The following is a 23,995-nucleotide window of genomic DNA, read 5'->3' on the forward strand; positions in this document are numbered from 1 at the left end:
CTTAAAGGAGTTTTCCAGTCAAAAACTATTGATGTCCTATTCTCAAAACAGGTCATCAATATTTGATGACCGGGAATCAGCTGTCAGTGTAGCACGGCTGGATGTTGTCATTGGGGTCAGAGCAGAAAGTCTCAGAGGGAACGAAGCGTGTGTATGTAGCCTTAATGTATGATGCTGCAGATTATTATCACATTAGTCTTTTCTTAAAACGGTAGTTCCAAAAATACTACTAATACTCTGGACCTGCTATTTATGCCGCTCTGTAATATTTAAAGGAGTCATGTGCTTTACAAACTCCATTTTTAAATAACCTACTGGAGCATTCTAAAAAGAGAAAGTTCCTTCATTCATTCAAGATCTTCATCAATTAGCCGGAGCAGAGAACGGCTAGAAGTGTCTGTCCCTGGATCTGGCACATACGTGCATCACACATTCGGTATGTTTCATTTTCCATAGGTAATGCCTCATGTTACCTGCTTTGGCGCTGCAAGTGAAATAAAAACGCAGATTACAACTCAACATGGCTTCTCAGCCGTGGGACACTCTGCAAACAGCCTATTTTTTAATGTTAAAGGCCCTTTAAGATACAACAAGAAGCTCAAAGTTCTCGTTTGCCCGAGAGAATGTGCGTGACGACATCAGCCTGTTAGCTTCTCATTCACTTCTCGGTTAATATTTCAGATTCCTATATGATATACTGAATGATCAGTGTTCAAACTGCCAGACAAGTGTTTGAGCCAATGCCGATTTTAAAGCCGGCTGAAACTGAACAACGAACAAGAACTGCCCGATTCTCGTTCATCGTTCAGCCGTTGGCTGCATATAAACTGGAGGTTTAACCTGGACAACAAAAATGTTCTTTGAAATGTATTCCTTTCTTAGACGGAGGCTAATATCAACCCCCCCCCTCCCTAACATCCCCCACCCCCTCATCTATCTCTTTTGTTCTACCTTATAACTGTTTTTGTAGGTCGATGCGGGATATGCGGCGGGCGGACCCCCACACACATATACGAAAGTGACCCATAACTTACCTCTCCGACCGACGGGGTACAGGGTTAAACCCTCAGACTCTCGGTGAGATCGCATAGGCGAACATAAACAGGGTCACTACAAGACCACAAAGATTGTGGGGGGGCCCGTGGGCCGCATCGCTCGCGACTGATTAAGATAGCTTACCTCGCTACTTGAAACTATACCACTATACCTAGTTCCCTTGAACGTAGCAGGGCTAATGTTTAAGGTTCTCACCCTAGGATGAGAAGTGCCAATACTATATACCTAATATCCACCATAACCTCCCCATAGATTGGTACACTATTGCAATATGCCATAAGACTTGAAGTGAGACAGATTATTGGCCCACTACTCCGATTGGCGAGTTTCATCCATTGTTTATTCGACTATCTGTACGGTTTATATTTTGTATAAGAAAAATCAATAAACACATTTTGAAAGAAATGTATTCCTTTCTTAAAAATAGTTAAATTACCCTAATTTTGGGTCGATAAACACAAATATTTTTAAGATATACTAATCTCAAATCAAAGTACTAAAAATACGCTTTGAAGTTCTTTCTTTTCTCAAAATAATTAAACTACCCTAATTTTCGGTCTAGGAAAATGAATGTGACATTGTATTTTGTTTAGTGGGCCTAACTCTGGTTATATAGATACAGTAACTTCACATAAAAGGGCTTATGCTGCCTGTCCACGGGCGGGTTTGAATTGCATTCCCCGCGGCGATAATCCGGAGAGCTATGGAGAGCGCAGCCGCCCTGTGCATGAGCGGAGAAGCATTGCTATTCTCCGCTCGCAGCTGGCGGATCGGAGCATGCTGCGATTTGCCGCGATTCTCTGCGGTCAGTCTATCTGTCAGATAGGCTCACCGCGGAGATCCGTCTGCCGGCTCCTGCTCCCGGGCGCGGCTTCCGCGGCAAAGATCCATCGCGAGATACCGCAACAGCCGTGGACAGGCAGCCTAAATCACGTGAATGGATTCTCTTTGCTAGTCACTTGTATTTCTTTTCTGGGGCCTCTTGTCCGCAAGCAGAGAAGCTTCCATTTTCCCTGATAGCTTTGTTCCATTTTCAATATATCCTGATGGAATCGTTCTCCATGTTCGTCACTCACGGCACCGCAGTTGTCAGGGAAGATGTCCGGGTGAGAATGAAGGAAATGGATTTTGAGTGACATGTTGCAACCTAATTAATGGTACTTCTCTAAAGGTTTATTCACAATCCCAATGTAGTTGTCAACTCTTCGATTTCCCAGGAAGCCATACACAACATCTTTAAATGCCTCCCATGCTGCTTTCTCATCACCCTGAAGAACTTGCTCAAAGGTTTTATCTTTAAGAAGATGACGAATCTGCGGGCCAATGAAGATGCCTTCTTCAACTTTAGCATCACTGAGCTGTGGAACTTGTCTTCTGAGGTACTGAAGAATTTCTCCACCCTGGTTCATCCTGTTTACAAAGTTCTTCATGAGTCCAAGAGGATCATGCTGGACATTCTTCTCTCTCTGGCAGAACTTTTCGCATGGGTATAGACTTTTATGTTGTAGTGAGAAGGCCTATCCCGACTGTCCCACTGACACAGGAAGCAGCAGTACTTGGTATATCCCAACTGCATGCCCAACAGTATTGCAATGACCCAAAACTTACATGGGCTCCATCTCAGAGCCAAGAGCGAACTCAAAGTTTTCAATATTATTTTTGCTTCTTCCATGATAAAATGATTAAGAAATACCTATTTTCAAGTTGGAAAGATTTTCACTGCTGCCATTGTTATCATTTAGTTTTGCTCATTTGAACTATTATCTGAATGATAATCGTTTTGTCTAAATGCAGCATAAGGGATCACAAAATAGACGTTCCCTTTACACTGATCACGGGTGTCGCTAGCACTGGAGATCCAGGGAACAAGCCCGGACCTCTCGCTCAGTGCCCCAAATCCCCAGGCAACTGCTGCACTTAACTGTTTTGGTGTCGCAGGATGCCGATACAGCTGATAGTTATGGTAGCGCAGGGAGTCATATACAGACTCGATGTGGTGACGTCATCGTGGCTCCTGCGTTGGGCCAGCAACAGCGCAGGAAAGAAAGGAAACGCTGCACTGGTCAGGAGTTAGGCGAGTATAAGGTTGGTTTTTTTCCTGCGACACTAAATGATTATTATTAATAAAGGGTCACTAAACGGGGGCATTATTATCATATAAGAGGCAATGAATAGGGGTATTATTATATAAGGAGTAATAATCGTGGATATTATTATTATAAGAGGACATTATTACCGTATAAAGGGGCACTCACAGGTGCAATTATTACTTTAAAAATGCACACAGGGGGTATTACTAATATCTAGGGCGCAAAAGAGGGCACTTTTGTCCACTCTCATACATTCTTCTGTTAAAACGCCGCATTTTAACACTTTTTCAAACAGCGTTTTCCATCCCCTTCTACGGTGTTTTTTTACGCACCTCATCATTACAATGAGTGATGAGGTCCGTTAAAAAGCACTGAAACAAACTAAAATAGAGCAGACAGCATTCAAGAAATGCCGCGTTTAAACTCTCGTCTGAGAAGCCCCATTGAAATCAATGGGGGCGTTTTACAGGATTTAGCACGGCGTTTCAAACGCCGCACTAAATGCAGTAAAGAACGGTCTGTGAGAGAGTAGCCTTAGGAGGAACACTGGGTATTATTAATTTAAAGGAGGTGCATATTACCATGTATAGCCATGGAGAGTGTCCTTATTCATTGGAAAAAGCCACAAATTGCTAGTTGCAAGGTCAGGTGAGTAGGGAGCATGAGGAACCACTTAATAGTTGTTGTCCCGGAGAAACCCCTGAATTAGGGCCACCTGATGAGCAGGAGCATTGTCCTAATGGATTCACAGCACTGACCTGGAGGAAAGTTTCCAGATCTTCAGGTCTTCATGTAGGATGTTGTGCACGAATCCTCCAGAAATGCTGACTTTGCAGGCAATCTCTTTCACAGTTAACCCCTTAAGGACCAGGCTATTTTATACCTTAACGACCAGACACTTTTGAGGGATTTTACCCATATGGCGGTTTTACTGCCCTATTTTTTTCCTTCAACTACCAAAATTATTTTTGCTTCTTTTTTTCCCGTGACATATAGGGTATCTTTTTCACTGACCTCTTTTTTTCCATTTTTTTTTTGTATTATTGGGGGTAGAAGGCTAAAAAAAAATGCTTTTTTAACATTTATAGTTTGTTTTTTTTTTATTTGTAAATTTACGTTAAAATATAGCATAGGAATCTGTTCATCATTTTGTTTTTTATGCATATATTTTTATTTTATTCTGTGATTTTTTAAACTTATTTTCCTACTTATTTTTTTACCATCTATGTCCCCCATGATGTCATATAAGACCTCTGATTCACATGGTGTTTTTTTTTTTTAATCACACACTTTTCCACTGTAGCTGGGGTATCCATAGGAGCCCCAGTTACAGGGGAAAACATCCTCCTGTAGTGACAATAGTCACTGGCAGAGCTGGTCAGGGACTGCTAGGAACCTGCAGCTCTGCTGTAACAGGGGGACCCGGCAGTCGTGTGATCGCCAGCTTACGTAGTTATACTTCCACTTCTTAGCACATAGCGCTCATTGACAGCTATGTAACCGAGAAAGAAGTAGGCAGGAGAGGTAAAAACAGATTCCCCTTCTCCTCCGGGTTCTCAGCTGTGACTACTAGTTGAGGACCCGACCTGCTCCTGCTTGATATCAGGAGCGGAGGCTTTAGTCCCGCGCCTGTACATCTGCTATCGGGCGGGTTTAAAGCCCAGGACTTAAGGGGTTAATCACCAGTTCTCCATAACCACTTGCTCTATTTGCGCGATCATGTTTTTAGTGTGCTGGTTCTTGGTTAAGGCTCCTTTGGTTCAGTCTCACACAACATTCGGCCTTCTCACACCCACCAAAACACATTTTTCACATCCATGACACCTTCACTACATGTTTTACTCAACTGACGATGAATATCGATGGATGTTACCGTATTCCACGCAAGTGAAGAAATGGATAATTACAAGCTCTTCTTGGAACATAATTGTCGCCATTTTAAGTATTGAAAAAGTTTCTAACTCCAGCCGCTGTCACATGGGTTCTGTGCACTGGACGATACCATCTGTCTCACTCATCCTTGAAGAATGGTGGCATCCCCTGAGTCTACGTGCTCCTTCTTGAGCATCTCGTATAATGCCCTTTCCTTCTGAAATCTGTGGTGATCCGAGATCACAAAGATTACCAATATAAAATGTATAGAAATCAAATCATCATTAATGGTTTTTTCCAATATATATAAAAAATGTTAAATGATCTTAAATAAAATCACCAATGCTCACCCTCTCATCCCTGATACAGAAGGCAATGATCTCGCATTTATCATTCCCATGACCACTGCAGCCAATCGCTGTCCTCCGCAGTTATGCTCCACTAATGCACACATAACCATTGAAGCTGCATGGGTCAGGTGAGCGGTGAACATGGTGTCATCGCTTCCTGTATCAGCAGTTAACATATGGGACTGGGTCAGCAGTGCTGGATCAGAGGCAACGTGAGAGGGTAAACTACGGCTAATTTAGTTTTTTACACCATTCTCTACTCTGGGACGCTTTTTAAAAAAATGTCAGAAAACCCCTTTAACACAAGATACATAATAAAACTTCTTTAATTTGCGCAGTTATTTCATCTGTACGGATATCACAGGATGCACATGTTCCTGCTTTATCCATCCACGCTCTTGGCTCCTTTCCACGGACAAGTGTGGCGCTCTAGTTCACACTGATGTCACCGGCTAGAAATTTTATTTGAATGAAAAGGGATCAATGTTCTTCTCTATTTCTCTCCAAAGCTAAATACTTGTGTAATGTTGTCAGTGATGTCTCCTGATTCCCTGTCACATCTTCTCTGTTCATGATGCTAAACCAATAGAGCTGACAGAACGTCTATTAATGCTGCCATAGTCTCTTCTTGTCTGGCGGGCGGTGAGTGTGATGTATATGTGTCACCGGCATACTCCGGACTCTTGAAGGATTTGGGAAAGGTTCAAGGCCTGCTTTGGCAATTTGGAATAAATCCTCCGAGACAAAGAGTGGAAGGATGAGCTTAGGACAGTTTTAATGCAGGCCAGAAATAATTACCCATAGATCCGTTTTCTGAAGGATTTTCCCCCAATTTTTCATCCTTTCTTGACCATCGGCTATAGACTCATAATGCCTTCAATAACCCTTTTAAAGGGATGTTCCGGACTAAACTTTTGATAAACTATCCTCAGCATAGGTCATCAGTAGTTGATTAAGAGGGATCAGCTACCCGGGAGCCTCACCGATCAGCTGATCAGCGGCCATACGGAGCCAATGTGTATCAGGAAACACACAGCTTCATACACACTGCATTGGTGTTGTAGGCACAGTTCCCAGGTTAGTGTATGGTAACATTTTGGGCCACTGAAGTGTGTACAGCACTGTGTGTTTTCGGTAACACATCCACTCCATACTGTTGGAGTAGGGGTAACCTCAAACTTGAGATCTCAGGGTCATCTGGTTGGGTATATGGCCATAGAGTCAGGAAACCCACAGAGAAAGTTTAAAAGCCAACTCTACTATTACACAGGACGGCTTGTTTAGTACGCAAAAAAGAAAGTGGGTAATTGTAAATCCAACCAGACGATGAGTCTCGGCCGCAATTGTCCAGTCCTGATATAGAATAATAGGCAAAAGAGAGAAGTGAAAAATACATTAAAGTGTAAATAAGGGAAATGTCTAGAGGCAATCCAACTAGTATATTCTATTGAATGAGCTCCAGGCTAGTTTCTGTTTGCTAAAGGTACCTTTACACAGGAAGATTATAGCCTGAATTCTTGCTAGGAATAGCGAATTTGAGTGATAATTATCCTGTATATGGGACTGCCAACAGGACACTGAGCGAGAAATCCCTCACTTGTCAAAGTCACTTGGTTTTTAGCATTATTAAAAACCAAGTGACTATCGCCGCGTGTGAACAGGAACTGCTCAATGTTTGAACGACCCTTGTTTACTGTGAATCGAGGCGGGGGCCGGAACGATCCTGGCCTACTCTACCTCCATTCACTTGAACAACTATCGCTCCTCCAGCAGCGACGGTCGGTAGTCTGTGGAGTGGCTGTCAGGCGCTTATGTGCCCGCCATTGGTCAAATGTAAAGGGATCTCAAGTTACTTACCAACTACAGCATTTAAGGATTTTGACAAAGAGGGGGCTCCGTCTGTTAAACTATTGGCGCCCACTGGAGCCAATGGGTTCTATGGCACAAAGGCCGCCAGGTCTGTCACATGCCTTGAGATCAAATACATGAAATTTTCATGTTTTCACAAGCTTTCTAACACCTTCTAGGAAGATCAACTAGAAGATAACCCCAATTACACTATATAATGAATGAATACTTAACAAGCCAGCTGCTTTTAACTTTCATGTCTAGTCTCATGTCCCATACTTGTCCAACTAGTCTACACCTAATCTTTAGTAATCTTGAACCCTGCATTTGTATTGATTTCTTGGCTTACTGAACCAGGACTTTGACTATGAATCATTGCCAATGACTTCTGTTTGTTATTTCTAATAGCTGTTTTTTGTCAACATGTAATTATCAAGCAATTTATATCCTCAGGAGCTGTGTAAGAATATTGTAAAAATAGCCTGCTCATCGTAGGCCGAGTGTCCACGGGCAATTTGTAATAGCGTGATCCGTGGCGATAAATCGCACGTGGCGCACACATGACATAGTTATCCTATGGAAAGCACAGCCCAATGTACACGAGCGGAAAATCGCTTGTGTCTATAAATCGTGGTATGCCGCGATTCTCCGCGATGAACCTTTATAGGTTCATTGCGGAAAATCACGGTGACATTAGCTGCTACTGTATTGAGACTACTCCTAGGAAAGCGACCTGGAGATCAGAAAACCAGGAACCTCTGAATAGCCATCATGACTAACCCACAGTCAAAAAGTCAGTAGCACAGTGGGTCCATTACCTGCTACTTTACAGTATGTCTGTGATCAGGTCGTTGGAAGTTGCACAGAATGACAACACGGGCCACATGTGGCCCCTGAGCTGCAGATTGTGCACCCCTGGACTAGGTCTTAGTAACAGTGTTGCAGGTTCATTGACTACCTGGCTCTTGGGATTCATTAAGCCTTATCTTGACTAGTGATACATATGGTACTTTTTATATTGTTTATTTATTCTATTTTTGTAACTGTATGTTTAACCGCCTGTATTTTTTTACATTAACAGAGTCTTTTGGGAGATTCACAGTCGGAAGCTGTTACAAGCTTCTTCAGATTGAAGATAAGACAAATCTAATAAAGAAGTAGTGGAAAACACCATTGTATCCTATATTCAGGAGGGCGTTGATTGACGTCAACTCATATGCACTCCAGCACCCCTATCAGTTCCTTGTTCTCCTTCACAAGCCCTGCTGTTAAACGGCTGCTTGGCTGGAAGCAAGGAGATGAGGAGGAGAAATGGGCAGAAAAAGCAGTGGATTCACTGGTGAAGAAGCTGAAGAAGAAGAAGGGTGCAATGGAGGAACTTGAGAAGGCTCTAAGTACACCAGGACAACCAAGTAAATGCATCACTATCCCGCGTTCACTAGATGGGAGGCTGCAGGTGTCACATCGCAAGGGTCTTCCACATGTCATCTACTGTAGGGTCTGGAGGTGGCCTGATCTTCAGTCCCATCATGAGTTGAAACCACTTGAATGCTGCGAGTTTCCTTTTGGATCCAAACAGAAAGATGTCTGCATAAATCCTTACCATTACCGTAGAGTGGAAACTCCAGGTAAAAAAATACTAATTGCGTAATGTGAGTTGTGCATTGATCTACTGAAGGGGGACCTGTCATTAGATTTTTCTGAATTAACAAAGGGCTGAATTAAACTTGTCAGCCCTTGGTAAACTTTTCAGGGTAGGGTTTTTCAAGGAAAATAAGTTTAATCAGGTCCCGTCCTGTATGCTAATTAGAATCATAGGATGGTAGAGTTTGAAAGACCTCCAGGGTCATCTGGTCCAACCCCCTGCTCAGTGCAGGATTTACTAAATCATCCCAGACAGATGTTTGTCCAGCTTCTGTTTGAACATTTCCATTGAGGTAGAACTCATCACCTTCTGTGGTAATCTGTTCCACTCATTGATCACCCTCGCTGTCAAATTAGATACCTAGAGTCCTAGGGGCGGGCACAGTCATGGAGTCATGTCTTGTAAATAACACCCATGCCTATATGGTTTAGGCCGGGCTCACAAAGCCGTAGGCTGTGTGATGTACTTAGTATAGACATGTACACACGAACACGGTCATACACAGTACACCTTTTTTTGTTTGTTTGTGTATATTTCCGGCACTGTTGCTTAGTGATGACGCAGGTACCCGCAACCCATACTCAATGTAATTACGTATGGACTGTGGGTATATCTGCAGAACAATGGGATCTATGTTGTGGAATCCGCGGTAAAATAGAACACGTTGCGTTCTATTTTCTACAAGTGGATTACGCAATTCCGACCCGCTACTGTGAGCCGGAATTGTGTAATCCAATGCATTTGATTGATGCGTGTATTACCGCAAATCAAATGCAATCCGCAATTCCTATGCGGTCGTGTGAGACCCGCCTTACACTCCCACCAGCTGCTTGATGTCAGTGCAAGCATCTTAAATTCTACGAGAGCATGCATAGTGAGCTGAGGTGTGTGCACCTCTGGTTCATCGGCTCACATGCCTAGCACTAATGTAATTTTGGATAGCTGGTGTCTACATACAGCTTCTATGCAAACCTGTAATTCCATGGCTACAGATTGCCCTATAGATATCCTTCTATCTGCCCAATAATTCTTGTAATCTATCAAATAAACATATGTAAGAAGTAGGTTACAGGAAAAGATTAACGCAACTGCAGGATCAGACTTGTATTATGGAGACACGTAGGTCTTCATAAAAGGTGTAGACACAAAATGGTAGGATATTTTTAATGAAGACTAGTTGCCAAGTTACCTTTTTTTGCATTTTAGATTCACTGTAGTCATACATGAAATGGGTTATGATAGTGGATATTCTCTTTAAGGAAGGAGACACAAACGAGTCGGAGGAATTGTGCATCTTCATCATCACTTTACCATGTGTTCATTTCCATTTAGTTTAGTTTTTTTTGTTTATTAATTACCCAGATCTTAGTTTTTATACCCCCATGTCCAGATGTGGTGTAACGTTTCTAAAATTACATTACTTATCTCTGTTTTAGTTCTTCCACCCGTACTGGTTCCAAGGCATAGTGAGTTTAACACAGATCTGAGCCTTCTTGCCAAGTTCCGGAATACATCCCTCAACAATGAACCACTGATGCCGCACAACGCAACCTTCCCAGAGTCATTTCAGCAACCAGTGTGCACTCCGTTTTCTTCCTCACCCAATAATATCTTCCATCACTCGCCAAACACTATTTGCTATCCCGATTCCCCAAGAAGTTCTTCTGAACCAGGAAGTCCTTACCAGATCACAGGTGATCTATACTGATACCAGCAGAGCCATTGCTTTCGGATTTAATATGTTTTGCATTTACCATACTGGTTTTTATGCCCACAGATACCCCTCCGCCACCATACAATCCACCAGAGATTCATGGAAACCAAAACAGGAACTCTGGGGACTCAACTGAGTGTCAACTAGTTTTACCAATAATGAACAGAGGTAGGCACTAAATAAAGGGGACTGATAGATAATGTATTTTGCTCTAGTATTTGTGACAATGAGATGCTGGTGTAATATTCTGTTATGTATGTAAAAGTCTTTACCAGAACAATAAGTAGTTGTAAAGAGGCCATCGGACAATGATTTCTGCAGATATACCTTTCTACAACCAGTAGGCACTAGTGGAATACTTCCATTTATACGAACCTGGTTCCAACTCCTGTCTCTGGCACTGTTTCCCTTCAGCTTCTAAGCTAGGAATACAACACTGTCTTCTATATTACCTTGGGGCTGTTATATTGGACAATGGCAGTTGTATTTTTATTATGACAGGAAGGGTTCATCAGTTCATACAGCTTGTGTCAAGTTCTGATCCTCCTATCAGCATGGTGCAACAGACATCTTGTCAGGTTCTGTCATTCGAATGTTATGTTAATACAAAGATTGACAGACATGTCAAAGAAAAATATCCACTGATGTGTATTATAAAACAATAATATCATCTGGACAGTTTTGGGGTAATTGTGAAAAATTGTAAAAGGCATCTTACTGCTTACACAGGACCTGTAGAGTCAGTAAGACTGGCTGCTTCGCTTTGCAGCCATTGTCCTACTGACTCCAGCGATGTTTTTCTTATGTTTATACTCACCCTAATGCCCCAGTACTGGCTGTTTTTAGATTTTGCTATTGGCACTGTGAATGTATCAAGTGGGCCATCCCCAGCTCTCACTGTCAATCAAGTCTGACATCACTCATTGACAGTGAGCGGTGAGGAGCACCCATTTAACACATTCAGAGCACCAGGGGATGAATCTAAAGAGAGCCCTACAAAGGGATGGGGTATAAACAAAGAGAGACATTGTTAGAGACAGCGGCCCCATTGACATGAGGACATAACAGGTCCTCTTTGATTAGAGGCCTTAATTGCCCCCTCTAGCCTTTGGGTATGCCATAAAAGTCTTACGTGCATTAAAGTATTTAGATAGACCTAAAGAAAGGTAGAAATGAGTTATATACATTTAATTACATATTTATTTGGATGTAGCAGGTGATATTCCTTCTTTCATATTTAACCCTCCATAGATTTCCGTCCCGTTTGCTATGAAGAACCGCTACACTGGTGTTCTGTTGCTTATTACGAACTGAACAATCGTGTGGGGGAGACATTCCAAGCATCGTCCCGCAGTGTACTCATCGATGGGTTCACAGATCCCTCTAACAACAAGAACAGGTTTTGTTTAGGACTCTTATCTAATGTCAACCGAAACTCAACTATTGAAAACACCCGCCGGCACATTGGCAAAGGTAAGTCAGCACTTGGAGGTTCAAGTTCTCTATACTAAAAGAGTTATAAAGGTCTGTTACAATAGGCCTGTTACCGAGAAGTACATCCAACTTTCATTCACTACTTTTAAATTTCATAGTATAAGCTTTTAGGTGGTAAACTGTATCTTATAGACTGAGTATAGCATATATAGAGAAATTGAGCTTACTGACAGGCTGCCACAAAGATTACAGTTGACCATTGGAAGTTCCATTAGTGGGGGCTTTGTGATTAGCTTTTTGTCAAGGGACCCTTCTTATAAATTGAGATTGCCCAAAGCAGAGAATGTATTTAAAAGGGACCTGTCACCACCTACAAGTGCCATAAACTAAGCTATGGTGCTTATAGGTTAGGTTCCACTGATTCCAGGGGTGTGATTTTTATATTTGCCTAGTTCCTCATTCCTACATTGTCACCCCAGGAAGTTGTTGCTCCATCTATCAATATGACTTTTCATTTAGTCCGTGCACACACACTCCCATAGAGAACAGTACAGCACAAACACACAGACTGGGCTTAGTTTATGGTGCTTATAGGAGCTGACAGCTTACCTTTACAGTTTACATCCACTTTTGAACAAGTTTTTATAGTTTATATACAAATATAAGCAACATAAAATGCAGAGGAGTTCGGAAAACATATTTTGGCAGGTTTACTAAAGCTAATAGCTAGACAGCGTAAACTTAGACGAGGCAGTCAGAAGATGCGCCAGATCTATCTTACTGGCACACGATGTGCGATAAAGTTGGTGCTTGTTAGATTATTGTTTTCTTTATATCTTTTATTTTGTGGCATATTTTAGAGCATTTTTTTGGGCCAAATATCTGGTGCATGCTATTAATAAAGCTGGTGAATTTTTTGCCTAACCAAGGCATGATCCCCTTTCGAGACATTTTTTGAAATTTGATAGAATTTAGAAATTTGATGAAAGATCATTTAATGAATCGATGGAATAGATTTAAAGGGGTTGTCCAAAATATAAACATTTTTAGCAGTGTGGGGGGAATTATATATTTATTTATATATAATCTGTACATTATATATTACATATCTCCTATTCCCGTGCTGCCGTTCCTGTCCTCCTGGCCGATTTGTTGCATGATGACTTTTCTGTTTACCCATGTGACTGCTGCAGCTATTGTCCTGCCCCGAAATGCAACGTCACCAGTGATGTCCCTTAGGGTGGACACCCACTGGCTTTTTTTCTCCACTGCGCTGCGAGAGCAAGTGAAAACTCTCGCCTCGCAGTGCGAAAAAAAACCAAGATCACGCCGGGATATCGCCAGTCCTTTCAAGGGGGCCAGCGGCAGCAGCGCTAGTCCCGTCGAAAAGATATGGAGAATACCAAGGACTTCTGCCACAGCTGTCACAGCTGTAGCAGAAGTGCAGCATGCTATCCCATTGCTTTCAATGGGATTGACGCTGCTGCCGGTCCCATTGAAAGCAGTGGTTTGTGGCAAACCCTGCAGTATGATTTTCGGGGAAGGGCTTGAAATATAACCCCTTCCCTGAAAAGCCTCAATAAGTGGTAAAAAAGTAAAGAAAAAATTACTCACCTCCCACCGCTAAGAAGCGTGAATATTCATGAATAGCACTATCTTAGCTATTCATGAATTAATAGCTAAGCACGATCTGTAATTGGCTAAGCGCTCAGCCAATAGCTAAGCACTAGCTGCTATTGGCTGACCGCTCAGCCAATCAGCACAGCACTTTCAGGAGGCTGAAAGTGCTGGATAGCAGTGTCAGGGAGCCAGCCAGAGGACGCGTCTGTGTGGCGGAGAGGTGAGTAATGTTTTTTAACTTTTTTTTTACCACTTATTGATGCTTTTCAGGGAAGGGCTTATATTTCAAGCCCTTCCCCAAAAATCATAATTCAGGGTTGCCACAAACCACTGCTTTCAATGAGACTGGCAGCAGCACTGATCCCATTGAAAGCAATAGGATAGCATGCTGCACTTCTGCCACAGCTGTGACAGCTGTGGCAGAAGGCCGCGGTATTCTCCATATCTTTTCAATGGGGCTAGCACTGCTGCCGCTGGCCCCATTGAACAGACTGGCGATATCCCGGTCTTATTCCGGCGTCTTTCTTGCGCTGTGAGGTGAGTGTTTTCACGTTCTCTCACAGCGCAAGAAAGAAAATATCGCCAGTGGGTGTCAGCCCTTATGCAGTCCTGGGCAGATTATCTGTAAGCTAATGTGGCCTGCATACAGGGCATCACTGGGGCCAGTAGCGCTGAATGGACTTTGCTTCAGATTGATGAGCAGTTTTCAAAATTAATGTTTGGGGCACAGGGGGTTGAATTTGAGGGAAAAAAAGAAAAGGCTTTTAAAAACGTCATGCAACACATAACGCAACTTTACTCATAAAGTGTTAGTTTATGAGGAACCATCTTATCATGTTTTTCCGGATGTGATGATCCCAGTCCTTACAGCTAACTGTGTTTTCTGCTTCCTTTCAGGCGTCCATCTGTATTATGTCGGGGGAGAGGTTTATGCCGAGTGTCTAAGCGACAGCAGCATATTTGTACAAAGCCGCAACTGTAATTACCAGCATGGCTTCCACCCAGCAACTGTGTGCAAGATTCCCAGTGGCTGCAGCTTGAAGATATTCAACAACCAGCTGTTTGCTCAGCTCCTCTCGCAGTCCGTCAACCAGGGGTTTGAAGTGGTGTATGAACTTACCAAAATGTGCACCATACGGATGAGCTTTGTAAAGGTAAGCGCAATTGTTGTACAATCACGTCTTTGGCACTCGTAGTTCCGTACACTGCGCGGCCCTTTTATTAGAGACACCGTGTTTCCCTGAAAATAAGACAGGGACTTATATTAATTTTTGTTCCAAAATATTTCTTTTTTACACGTATAACTACCTGGACACTATTTAACAATCATGCTAGGGCTTATTATTGGGGAAACCGGCAGTAGCGTGTTGGACCTCCTTTGGCATTCAGAATCGCAGCAGCTTTGTTGTGGCATAGATTCCACTAGATTTTACAATCATTCTGCAAGAATATTGGTCCCTGCGGACAGGAGGCTTCTTGTAGTTGCTGTAAATTAGGTGGGGGGCTGGCATAGTTCATCTGTTCAGCTGATAGGAAGGGTTCATCAATTCATGCTGCTTGTGCCAAATTCTGACCTCCCATCAGCACGGTGCAGCAGAAATCTGGATTCATCTGAGCAGGTGAGGTTTCTCCGCTGCTCAGTGATGCAATTTTTGCTCTCTTTTGCCCGCTGGAGCCTCGTCCTACTGTTTCTCTTGGACAGTAATGGCTCTGGAGCTGGTCTTCTGCTGTTATATCCCATCCTTGCTAAGGAAGGACGACATGTGTGTTCAGACATGTTAGTTGGAGCACCAGCGTTGTATATGGATTGCAGTTTGTGTGACTGTGCACTGCCGGTACGTCAGAACCATTTTAGACATCCTCCTCTGACTATTTTCCTTGATGAGATGTTTCCCCTTTTGCTGGATGTTTTCCTTGATCGCCCTATCCTCTGTATACTCTCCACGCTGTTACATGAGAAGACCCCAAGTCGTTGGCCGTGTATGAAATCCTGGCCCGACTAGTCTAGCACCGATGACCGGACCTCGTTGGAAGTCACTCAGATCACTGGATTTTCGCATTCTAATGTGGACGCTGCATTCCGGGATCTCGGGTCTCTAATAAAGTTATTCAGTGTAGAGTTATCACCTATCTTTCTCAAGGCCTATGATGTGTTAATCAGAGTATAAGGCTAGTTACACACAGGCGATCGCAATTTTGCCATGAGAGAAATTGCGTATTTGTTCACCACTGCCACCCGCAATAAAATCGCGTGTTTTTTTTAGACCAAAAGTCAATAGCACTTTCTAATGTTAAAATTGCATCGCAACGCAAGTTTGGTGAGTATGGTTTTTTCTTTATTTTACACCATTTCTACCCCCTGTAAACTTTGTTTTTATCTCAGAAAATCCATTTAACCCCTTGAGTGGCACGCCCGGAAAATCTCCGTGGCTTGCTGCACGGACCATGCAGTTAAACCCCGGAAGGCTTCCGTGGACAGCTCCAGTGCTGAAATGTACTGAGCACTGAGATGTCCGCTGAATTTCTGGGGTTTTTACTGCATGGGGAGTAAAAGGGACTCCCTGCAGGAAGTAAATAATCCCCTCGCACAGCTGTCACAGTTGTGACAGCTGTGGGATGGGACCGCATAGCACTCCTATTGATTTCAATGGAGCCGCCACTGCCGGCAGCCCCGTTGAAGGCAATAGGAAGCTGGCTGACCCACAGTGATTTTCTGGGAAGGACTTAAAATATAAGCCCTTCCCATAAAATCATTTCTATCAAGTGTAAAGAATAAAATAAAATATATACTTACCGCTCTGTGCTGCCGGGGCTCAGGCGCGTGTCTCCGCTCAGATCCCGGTACTGTCATCATGATCTTTCAGCGGGAGAACATAATCAAACTGCCGGGAGGGGACCGCATAGCACTCTTATTGACTTCAATGCAGCCGCTCTGTGCTGCCGGGGCTCAGGCGCGTGTCTCCGCTCACGTCCCTGTACTGTCATCATGCTCCTTCTTGAATTCTATGAATAGACCGAGCGCTGCGTGTGATTGGCTGAGCGCTACGCGGTCCCATCCCGGCAGTTTGATTATGTTCTTTCAGCAGGAGGGGATTTTAAATCCCCGCCAGCTGAAAGATCATGATGACAGTACCGGGATCTGAGCGGAGACACGCGCCTGAGCCCCGGCAGCACAGAGCGGTAAGTCTGTATTTTATTTTATTTTCCAAAATTGTTATAATCTATTCTTTCTTTGCAAAAAAATATTGCAAAGCAATTGTTCTGTTCCTAAATAAATACTTGCGCGAGAAAATTGCATTGTTGACTTATTTAAAAAACCTGCCCTCTGAGGCACGACATGGTAACAGTAAACCTGCCACTCAAGGGGTTAAAGGGATTGCCCGGGAGTTTTACTACGGATGATCTATCATCAGAATAGGTCATCAATAGCTGATCTGTGGGGATCTGCCATTTGGGATTTTCACTGATCAGCTGATTGCTGGAATGCTATCAGTGGAAGCATATAGTGCTGTCCACATTGCAACGACCCCGTTTAGTACTACAGGCACAGCTCCCTCTGAATGCAGTGGGAGCTGTGCCTATAGTACCAAACCAGGCATTGCAATAAGGATAGCGCTATCCATCAGATCATCAGGGATCCGAAGTGGTAGCAACTCCTGCTGATCAACTGTTGATGACCTATCCTGCACAACCCCTTTAAGGATCAGACTCTTGTCCATACTTTGTGCAGCTCTGCACCATCCAAATAAATTGAACTGAACTGCAATGCCAGATCCAGAACCTGGAACATAGAACCGCGGCGCTGTTTCTGGAATAAAAAAAAAACAATTTTCCTAATCTCACATAATCTTGGAGATTCTCAGACCTGGAGACATGTGAGATAGATCAAAGGAACAGAAGGATTAGAACTTCCAGCCTGTAATCCCACTGAAGAACACCACAGTCTGCCTAATAACAGGGAACTATGAATTTGCATTCAACTGCACAGAGAGTTTAGTATGTGGGTTTATGTTCCCTATGGGAGTGATATATGTCATGGACTAACTTCCACTGCCTTGCTTCGTAGGGTTGGGGAGCAGAGTATCACCGTCAAGACGTCACAAGCACACCTTGCTGGATTGAGATCCATCTTCACGGTCCCTTGCAATGGCTGGACAAAGTTCTGACTCAGATGGGCTCGCCCCATAATCCCATCTCTTCTGTATCATAATCCGAGTACCTGAGTGCTATTGCAGGCAGTGGCTTAAAAAGTATCTTTCTTTTTTTAAGAATTATTTGTAATGTAAATACTTATATTTCGGTCTCTGTACTGTGGCTTTATTTCTGTGTAACATAAAAAAACAAGCGCTGATGTATGTTGTATGACCTTGATATAGTCTACAGACATATTTCTGTTAAAACAGGCTGTCTAGGATTAGAAAAACCTGGCTGCTTTCTTCCATAAACAGCGCCACACCTGTCCACAGGTTGTGTGTGGTATTGCATTCCCTATTCACTGCAACCCCCAGGAAAAAAAATTGCCCCACGACAGGGGAATATATATCCCGCTGTTGTTTTTCCCAGCTGTCCATGTGATCTACCAGTTTTGGGCCTTGATTTCGGCATTCCAAGATGTCCACAGCAATTTTCTATCTAGTAAATGAACACTGTGTGCTACTCTGATTGGCTAGTGCTGATCCCATGAGTAGCTTTGCATAATCAGAGAGGAGATGTAGTACATTGGTAGTCTAACATTACCAGTGCACTGTGGGAATTAGGAAGCCTGAGGATTGCGTCAGCCATCTTTGACAGCCAAAAACAGGACCTGGAGCTAACACATTAGAGGGACAGCAGAGAAGAAGTGTAGACCATATACCCCCTTACCCCTCGCCCTGGATAAAATTTTACCCCAAAACTGGAGGGTCGCTTTAATGGCGCTGAACTGCAATACCAGACACAAGCCATAGTGCTGTTTTTGGGGAAAAAAACAGCCATGTTTTTCTAATCCTGGACTGCCCCTTTAAGAAAGCACTTCACTGTTATCTCACATTATTTCTAAGTTGTCTCTTATAGAAACTATTCAGACTTGATGCACTTAAACACGGTACGCCATTCAATGGTTTTACAAATTATTTTTCTTATTTTTTTATACAGATGTGTTCTTCTTTGGTGATGATGTCACTCAATTTTGGTTTCAAGAAGTATTTTTTTATATTTGGGTCTTTTGAATTAAATTAGGAGAGAACAGCAAAATAAGACAAATATTTTAGATTTGTATCCCTTGCAGCAATAGATACACGTCTTCAGAAATGGTTTACACCTTTAGATGAGTTTGTTTCTCTTTGGTTCGCATGTTTGATATCAGACAGCAGAGTCATTTCTTATGATACATCTCACATTTTCTTTTTTCAGGATATGGTGCCAACCTGGGAAAAACTCTTTTGATAGAGGTACTTGTATAAATGAAACCCAATGAAAAGGTGAAAAACTTTTAAGGGTGGTCTTAGAGGGGACGAATGTTGGGTGCTTAAGCTTCTGGCAGTTGTCCCAACCACTATCCCTCTTGTGCTTTCACACAGGAGCAATAGTCGTTGCGTGAATGGAGGTGGAGCGCGCCGGAAATCTCTTAAGGCTGCCAGCTTCCATTTATGGCTAACAGGCAGTCAGTCAACGATAAACGACTCCTGTTTATACTTGGTGAGAAGTCGTTTACTAGTAGTTCCGCTTCAGTGAGTCGAAATGGAACTGCTAGCAACTACTGAGCGACATCTTGTTTAGTACCCTGTTGGGTGCCGATAGTCGCCTGTAATACCTCGTTGGAGTGAATATTCAGGTGACTATTGGCCCATGTAAAAGAACCCTAATGTGGCTCTGAGAAGGAGAAGGAAGGTCATTCATGACTGTCTTCAGATAAGGCTGGCTCCTCTTCACTGGTATCAGGTGGACATTCAGATAATTATGAAGACATAGAGCTGAGTCCAAATAATCATCAATGATAGTTAAAAAAAACAAAACTCTGGTCACGGCGCAAACTTCCAGTTCAAGCAAATTAAATGAATCCAACTTTTCTTTTTATTAGATATTAACCTAGCAAAATGACACCTTTGGGAGTAAAAAAACCCAAAACTTTACCTGAGTTGGGCCGGGAGGGTACACTGCTCTGGCTGCGTGCCCTACTTGGAAGCGTAGCTTCTGCACACAGCTAAATCCAGCCAAAGCAGTGTACCCTCTCTGCAAACTGAGGAAGGGTTTTTTTTTAAATACTGAAGCATGTCTTTTTGCTGGGTTAATATACATAATTAAATGAGGAGTTGGATTAATTTAATTTGCTTTTGAAGTCTTACTTCAACTGGGAGTTTTTGTCGTAATCAGAGTTTTTTTTATTGTTTGTTCTCATGCCCACCTCCTAGAGAGGTGCTGCACCTCTGGATTGGCAGCACTCCCATAGATATCTTGTCATCCTATACTACGGCCCTTCATGTTTGACTCTAAGGGCTTATTCACACAAGCGTATATCAGATGGCGTTTTTACGGCCGGTCGATATACGCTACCATCTGATGCACGGACTTAGAATATATGCCGTAGGGGGGGGGGGGGGCAGCATAGCTCTGCCAGCTCACCTCCCCTTTCCTCCCCTCTGGCTGTTTGCAATGGAAAGGGGTGGGATGGGGGGTGGAGCTAAGCTCTTGCTCCTTGTCCGTAGCCAGCAATGGGAGGGGTGGAGCTTAGCTCCGCCCCCTCCCATTGCTAACAGCCAGAGAGAAGGAAAGAAGTGGGAAGGAGTTTAGCAGTCATGCTGCTAAACTCCCTCCCACCGCTGTCATTGGCTCCCATAGGACTCTATGGCAGCAGTCGTAGTCCGATAAGGAAGATAGTTCCAGGACTATCTTTCCTGCCTGGCCGCGGGAATACGCCTTTGTGATCTGATGCATTGGAATCCAATACATCAGATGGTAGGGTATATTGGCCGGCCGTGAAAATGCTGGACGACATGATATATATTTGTATGAATAAGCCCTAAGGCAAACACCACCAATTTTCCCTCTGCACCTAAATATATATCAAAACACAGAGCTATAAAGACATTTATCAAGATAATTATCAAGATATAGAGTTGCTCCTAGATAATTTCAAAGAAAAAGAGCTGTGTCCAAATAATTATTGGGGCACGGATCTGAGCCCAGATAATTATTGGGACATAAATCTGAGCCCAGATAGTTAGAACATAGATCTGAGCCCGAGTAATCATCTGAATATAGCTTCATTTACATTCAAGGATTTTTTTTTACCAGGCAGAATCTACAATGAGAGATTTCTGTCTACCTTCCAAGTCTCCATGGCAGTACAGATACATGGTGGCCAAGTGTGCAGGCGGTAATTAACCACCACTTCTCCTGTTGTTCCCAATCCCAGTTCATCTCCACTCCTGGCACCACCAGCACTTGTGATGTTGTACCCAACTTGACTGATGAAGGGTTTCACCTGGAAATGTGTATCTTCTGATGGTTTTTAATTCATCTAATAAAAGAGAAGTTGGATATTCTATCCTACTGTCTTATGATCTTTATTGGAGAGCCACACCGAGATACCAGTTTTTTAAATCTTTATGCACTCAACAGGTAAGTCACCTGAAGAGCCTCCCAAGCCAAGTCCTCTTAGTACCTCCACCATGTATCAGAGTACGTGTAAATCCAGCCTTACCTATGACGTCTAGTGAATACGGGTCATCCTTTTCCTGTAAGCCACAAGTAGTTAATGTATATAATGCCAGGGTAGGCTTAGAAAATGGAAGAATTTCTGTTTTTCAGTATTTCTCTTTTTTTTAATAAACCAGTTTAAGCCCGGGTCCATGAATGTGACCGATTTGATTTCACCAGATTGCGTCCTAAATTTTGCTGCATGCGATATTGTTCACATGTTTAAAATTCTGGGTGTATTAATGATGCCATAGAAATCTCCTATGTGAATCAAAGAATTACTATAATGAATGTCACAAAATGAATAAAAATCATTGAAATCTTTCTTTTTTGCAGTATCAGTTTAACAAAATTGGGGTGTTCTGGTTCAGTGATGACTGATCATAGAAAAAGTGAATTTAACATGAAGTGTCTCTCGAATACCCAAAAGTGATGAGCAGAATTCAAATGCCGATGTATTTGTCCTGCAGGGGAGGACTGGTTGGCAGTGATTGCCAATTATACTGCTGCTTTTTGGCGAGAGACTGATTGAATGGCTTTCCCTGAGCAAGTCCAGAAATACGCAGTCAGTTCAGTTCAATTGGCGCCATGAAATATTACACTTTTGTTTAAGCAGTCAGATCCTCATTGATTGTCAAGTTGGAACAAGCGGGTGAAATGGTTTCATTCATTAGTTTTTCATTGATCCCCCTTCATTGTTTGCCGATCACCGTCCTGTACGTCTACCATTATATAGATCAGTTCCATTAACTTGAATTGGACGGAGCTGCTCTGATGTATAACACCAGGTCAGGCCACTGGCAATCGCATCCCAACTAGAGATGAGTGGCACCCAAATGCTCGGGTCTGCATTATTCGAGTCGAACTATTCGTGAAATTCGAGAGCTCTACTCCAGTAACGAACCCCATTGACTACAATGGGAAACTCGAGCATTTTTGTATGTGGGACGCCGGGTGCCAAGCTTTTTTTTTTTCTTTCTTGGTTCGGGTGTGTGTTCGTTCTCTCTCTCTCCCTTCCTCTCCCCTGCCTGCCAGACAAAAAAATTGCCATTGACGCGCGCTGCGTCGTGGCAGGGAGGGGGCAAAACAGGCACATCACAGCGAACATGACTTGATGCTCGTTCGAGTAATGAGCACCATCGAGTACGCTAATGCTCGAACGAGCATCAAGCTTGGCCGAGTATGTTCGCTCACCTCTAATCCCAACCAATCCTATAATGATAGCCTATGCAAACGGTGGCCATGGTAATTAGATGAAGGGCGACTGAACACACCGATCTTGGCAGGACCCGCTGAGCATTTAATGTGTGTGGGAGGGGTTGTGACTTTTGTACGACAGCAGATGTTGTGGAGAAAAAAGTAGGATTGACCAAGTTTTATTTCAGCACGCTCAATACTTTTGTTCTCTCTGGATACTAGCTGCCGTCAGCGACTTTCTGTCCTTTGGCAAAATATAAATGCTTGGTCCCCCCGAAGGAATGTATGTCAGATATACCATTACTATTCTAGTCCTAGAAGAACCTAGTAAGCCGGCTAGATGCTTTTTCGACTAAGGCTAATTTCACACGGGCGAGTGCGATATCGGACTGTGAAACTTGTCCCAATATCACGCTTGCAAACATACGATTTTGCGACAGATGCGAGGTGTTTTTGTACTGAAACTGCCTTGCATCACTTTGGGGAAGTAGGGCTCCTCCACCGTGGCAGCAGATTGCGGAGTGTTTCCCATTGCTTTCAATGGGAACCATCACACTCGCGTGCACCTAGCATGCAGTGCAATGCTGATGCTGACCCCATTGAAAACCATATGCAATGCGAGGGCACGACCAAAAATTTGGGTTCATATTTGTGCATCTTGCTGCATGCAAATCCCAGGTGAGAAAATAGGCCGTGTGAAACTGGCCTAACAGCTATATCTTTCAACTCCATCCTAAAGGTCCTGTTCACAAAGTGTATTTTGACATAATCCACATCAAATCCGCATTAAAAGCCCCTTCAATCAGAATGGAACCTGGTGTAGATTTGAAATCCGCCGTTGGAAAAAAAAAAAAATAGTGACATGTCCCAAAGGAAATGTAACATGCCAATCTTTCCTTCTCTGACATCAGAGGTGTGGACAGGACTGGTTCTATGTATCCGGCTTAAGGGTACGTTCACATGTTGTAGATGTTGGTGCATCACAAAAATCAGAACCATTTGGTGTGGACCTGCAGCAGATTTCACCCTTTCAATTGAAGGGGTGAATTCTGCTGTGGATTGGCACCAATGGATCTCTGTACGCTTTTTCTGAGGAAAATCTGCACAAATTGCGCCACATGTGAACTTGTACATGGCATGACTATCGCTGCAGTGCTTTAATACAAGAGCGATAGTCGTTGAGTGAATGGATACAATGTGGGCCAGAGATCTCTTCCAGCCACCCACCTCCATTCACAGTGAACAGGCAGTCATTCATAGATTAAGGACTGCCTGTTCACACTGAGCAAGAAGTCGCTCATTAGTTGCTTCATTGGAGTGAGCTGGAAAGATATGACTAACGAGCGATTTCTCACTCAGTACCGTCGGATCCAGCTTTTATACGACATAACTCTAGGTCAAAAATGGAGGGATTTTTTTGGGCTGATTGCCCGTATAAGAATGCCTTTACACAACACTATTATCTGCCTATGAAAAACCACAAATCAATCAG

At 43.1% G+C, this 23,995-nt stretch overlaps 1 protein-coding gene across 2 annotated transcripts in view; it reads left to right on the forward strand.

Moving 5' to 3' along the window:
* Nucleotides 1-21,623, forward strand: part of SMAD9 (SMAD family member 9) — a 34,079-nt gene extending 12,456 nt beyond the window's left edge. For both annotated transcript variants that reach the window (XM_066582665.1, XM_066582673.1), the window contains exons 2-7: nucleotides 8,298-8,844; nucleotides 10,298-10,555; nucleotides 10,639-10,743; nucleotides 11,827-12,048; nucleotides 14,527-14,783; nucleotides 17,696-21,623. In XM_066582665.1, the coding sequence (XP_066438762.1) occupies nucleotides 8,433-8,844; nucleotides 10,298-10,555; nucleotides 10,639-10,743; nucleotides 11,827-12,048; nucleotides 14,527-14,783; nucleotides 17,696-17,839 (1,398 nt within the window). In that variant the 5' untranslated portion in view covers nucleotides 8,298-8,432 and the 3' untranslated portion in view covers nucleotides 17,840-21,623. The remainder of the gene's footprint in view (nucleotides 1-8,297; nucleotides 8,845-10,297; nucleotides 10,556-10,638; nucleotides 10,744-11,826; nucleotides 12,049-14,526; nucleotides 14,784-17,695) is intronic.
* Nucleotides 21,624-23,995: the final 2,372 nt, after the last annotated feature.

The sequence above is a fragment of the Eleutherodactylus coqui genome, chromosome 1 (assembly GCF_035609145.1).
Source record: "Eleutherodactylus coqui strain aEleCoq1 chromosome 1, aEleCoq1.hap1, whole genome shotgun sequence".
Taxonomy (NCBI): domain Eukaryota; kingdom Metazoa; phylum Chordata; class Amphibia; order Anura; family Eleutherodactylidae; genus Eleutherodactylus; species Eleutherodactylus coqui.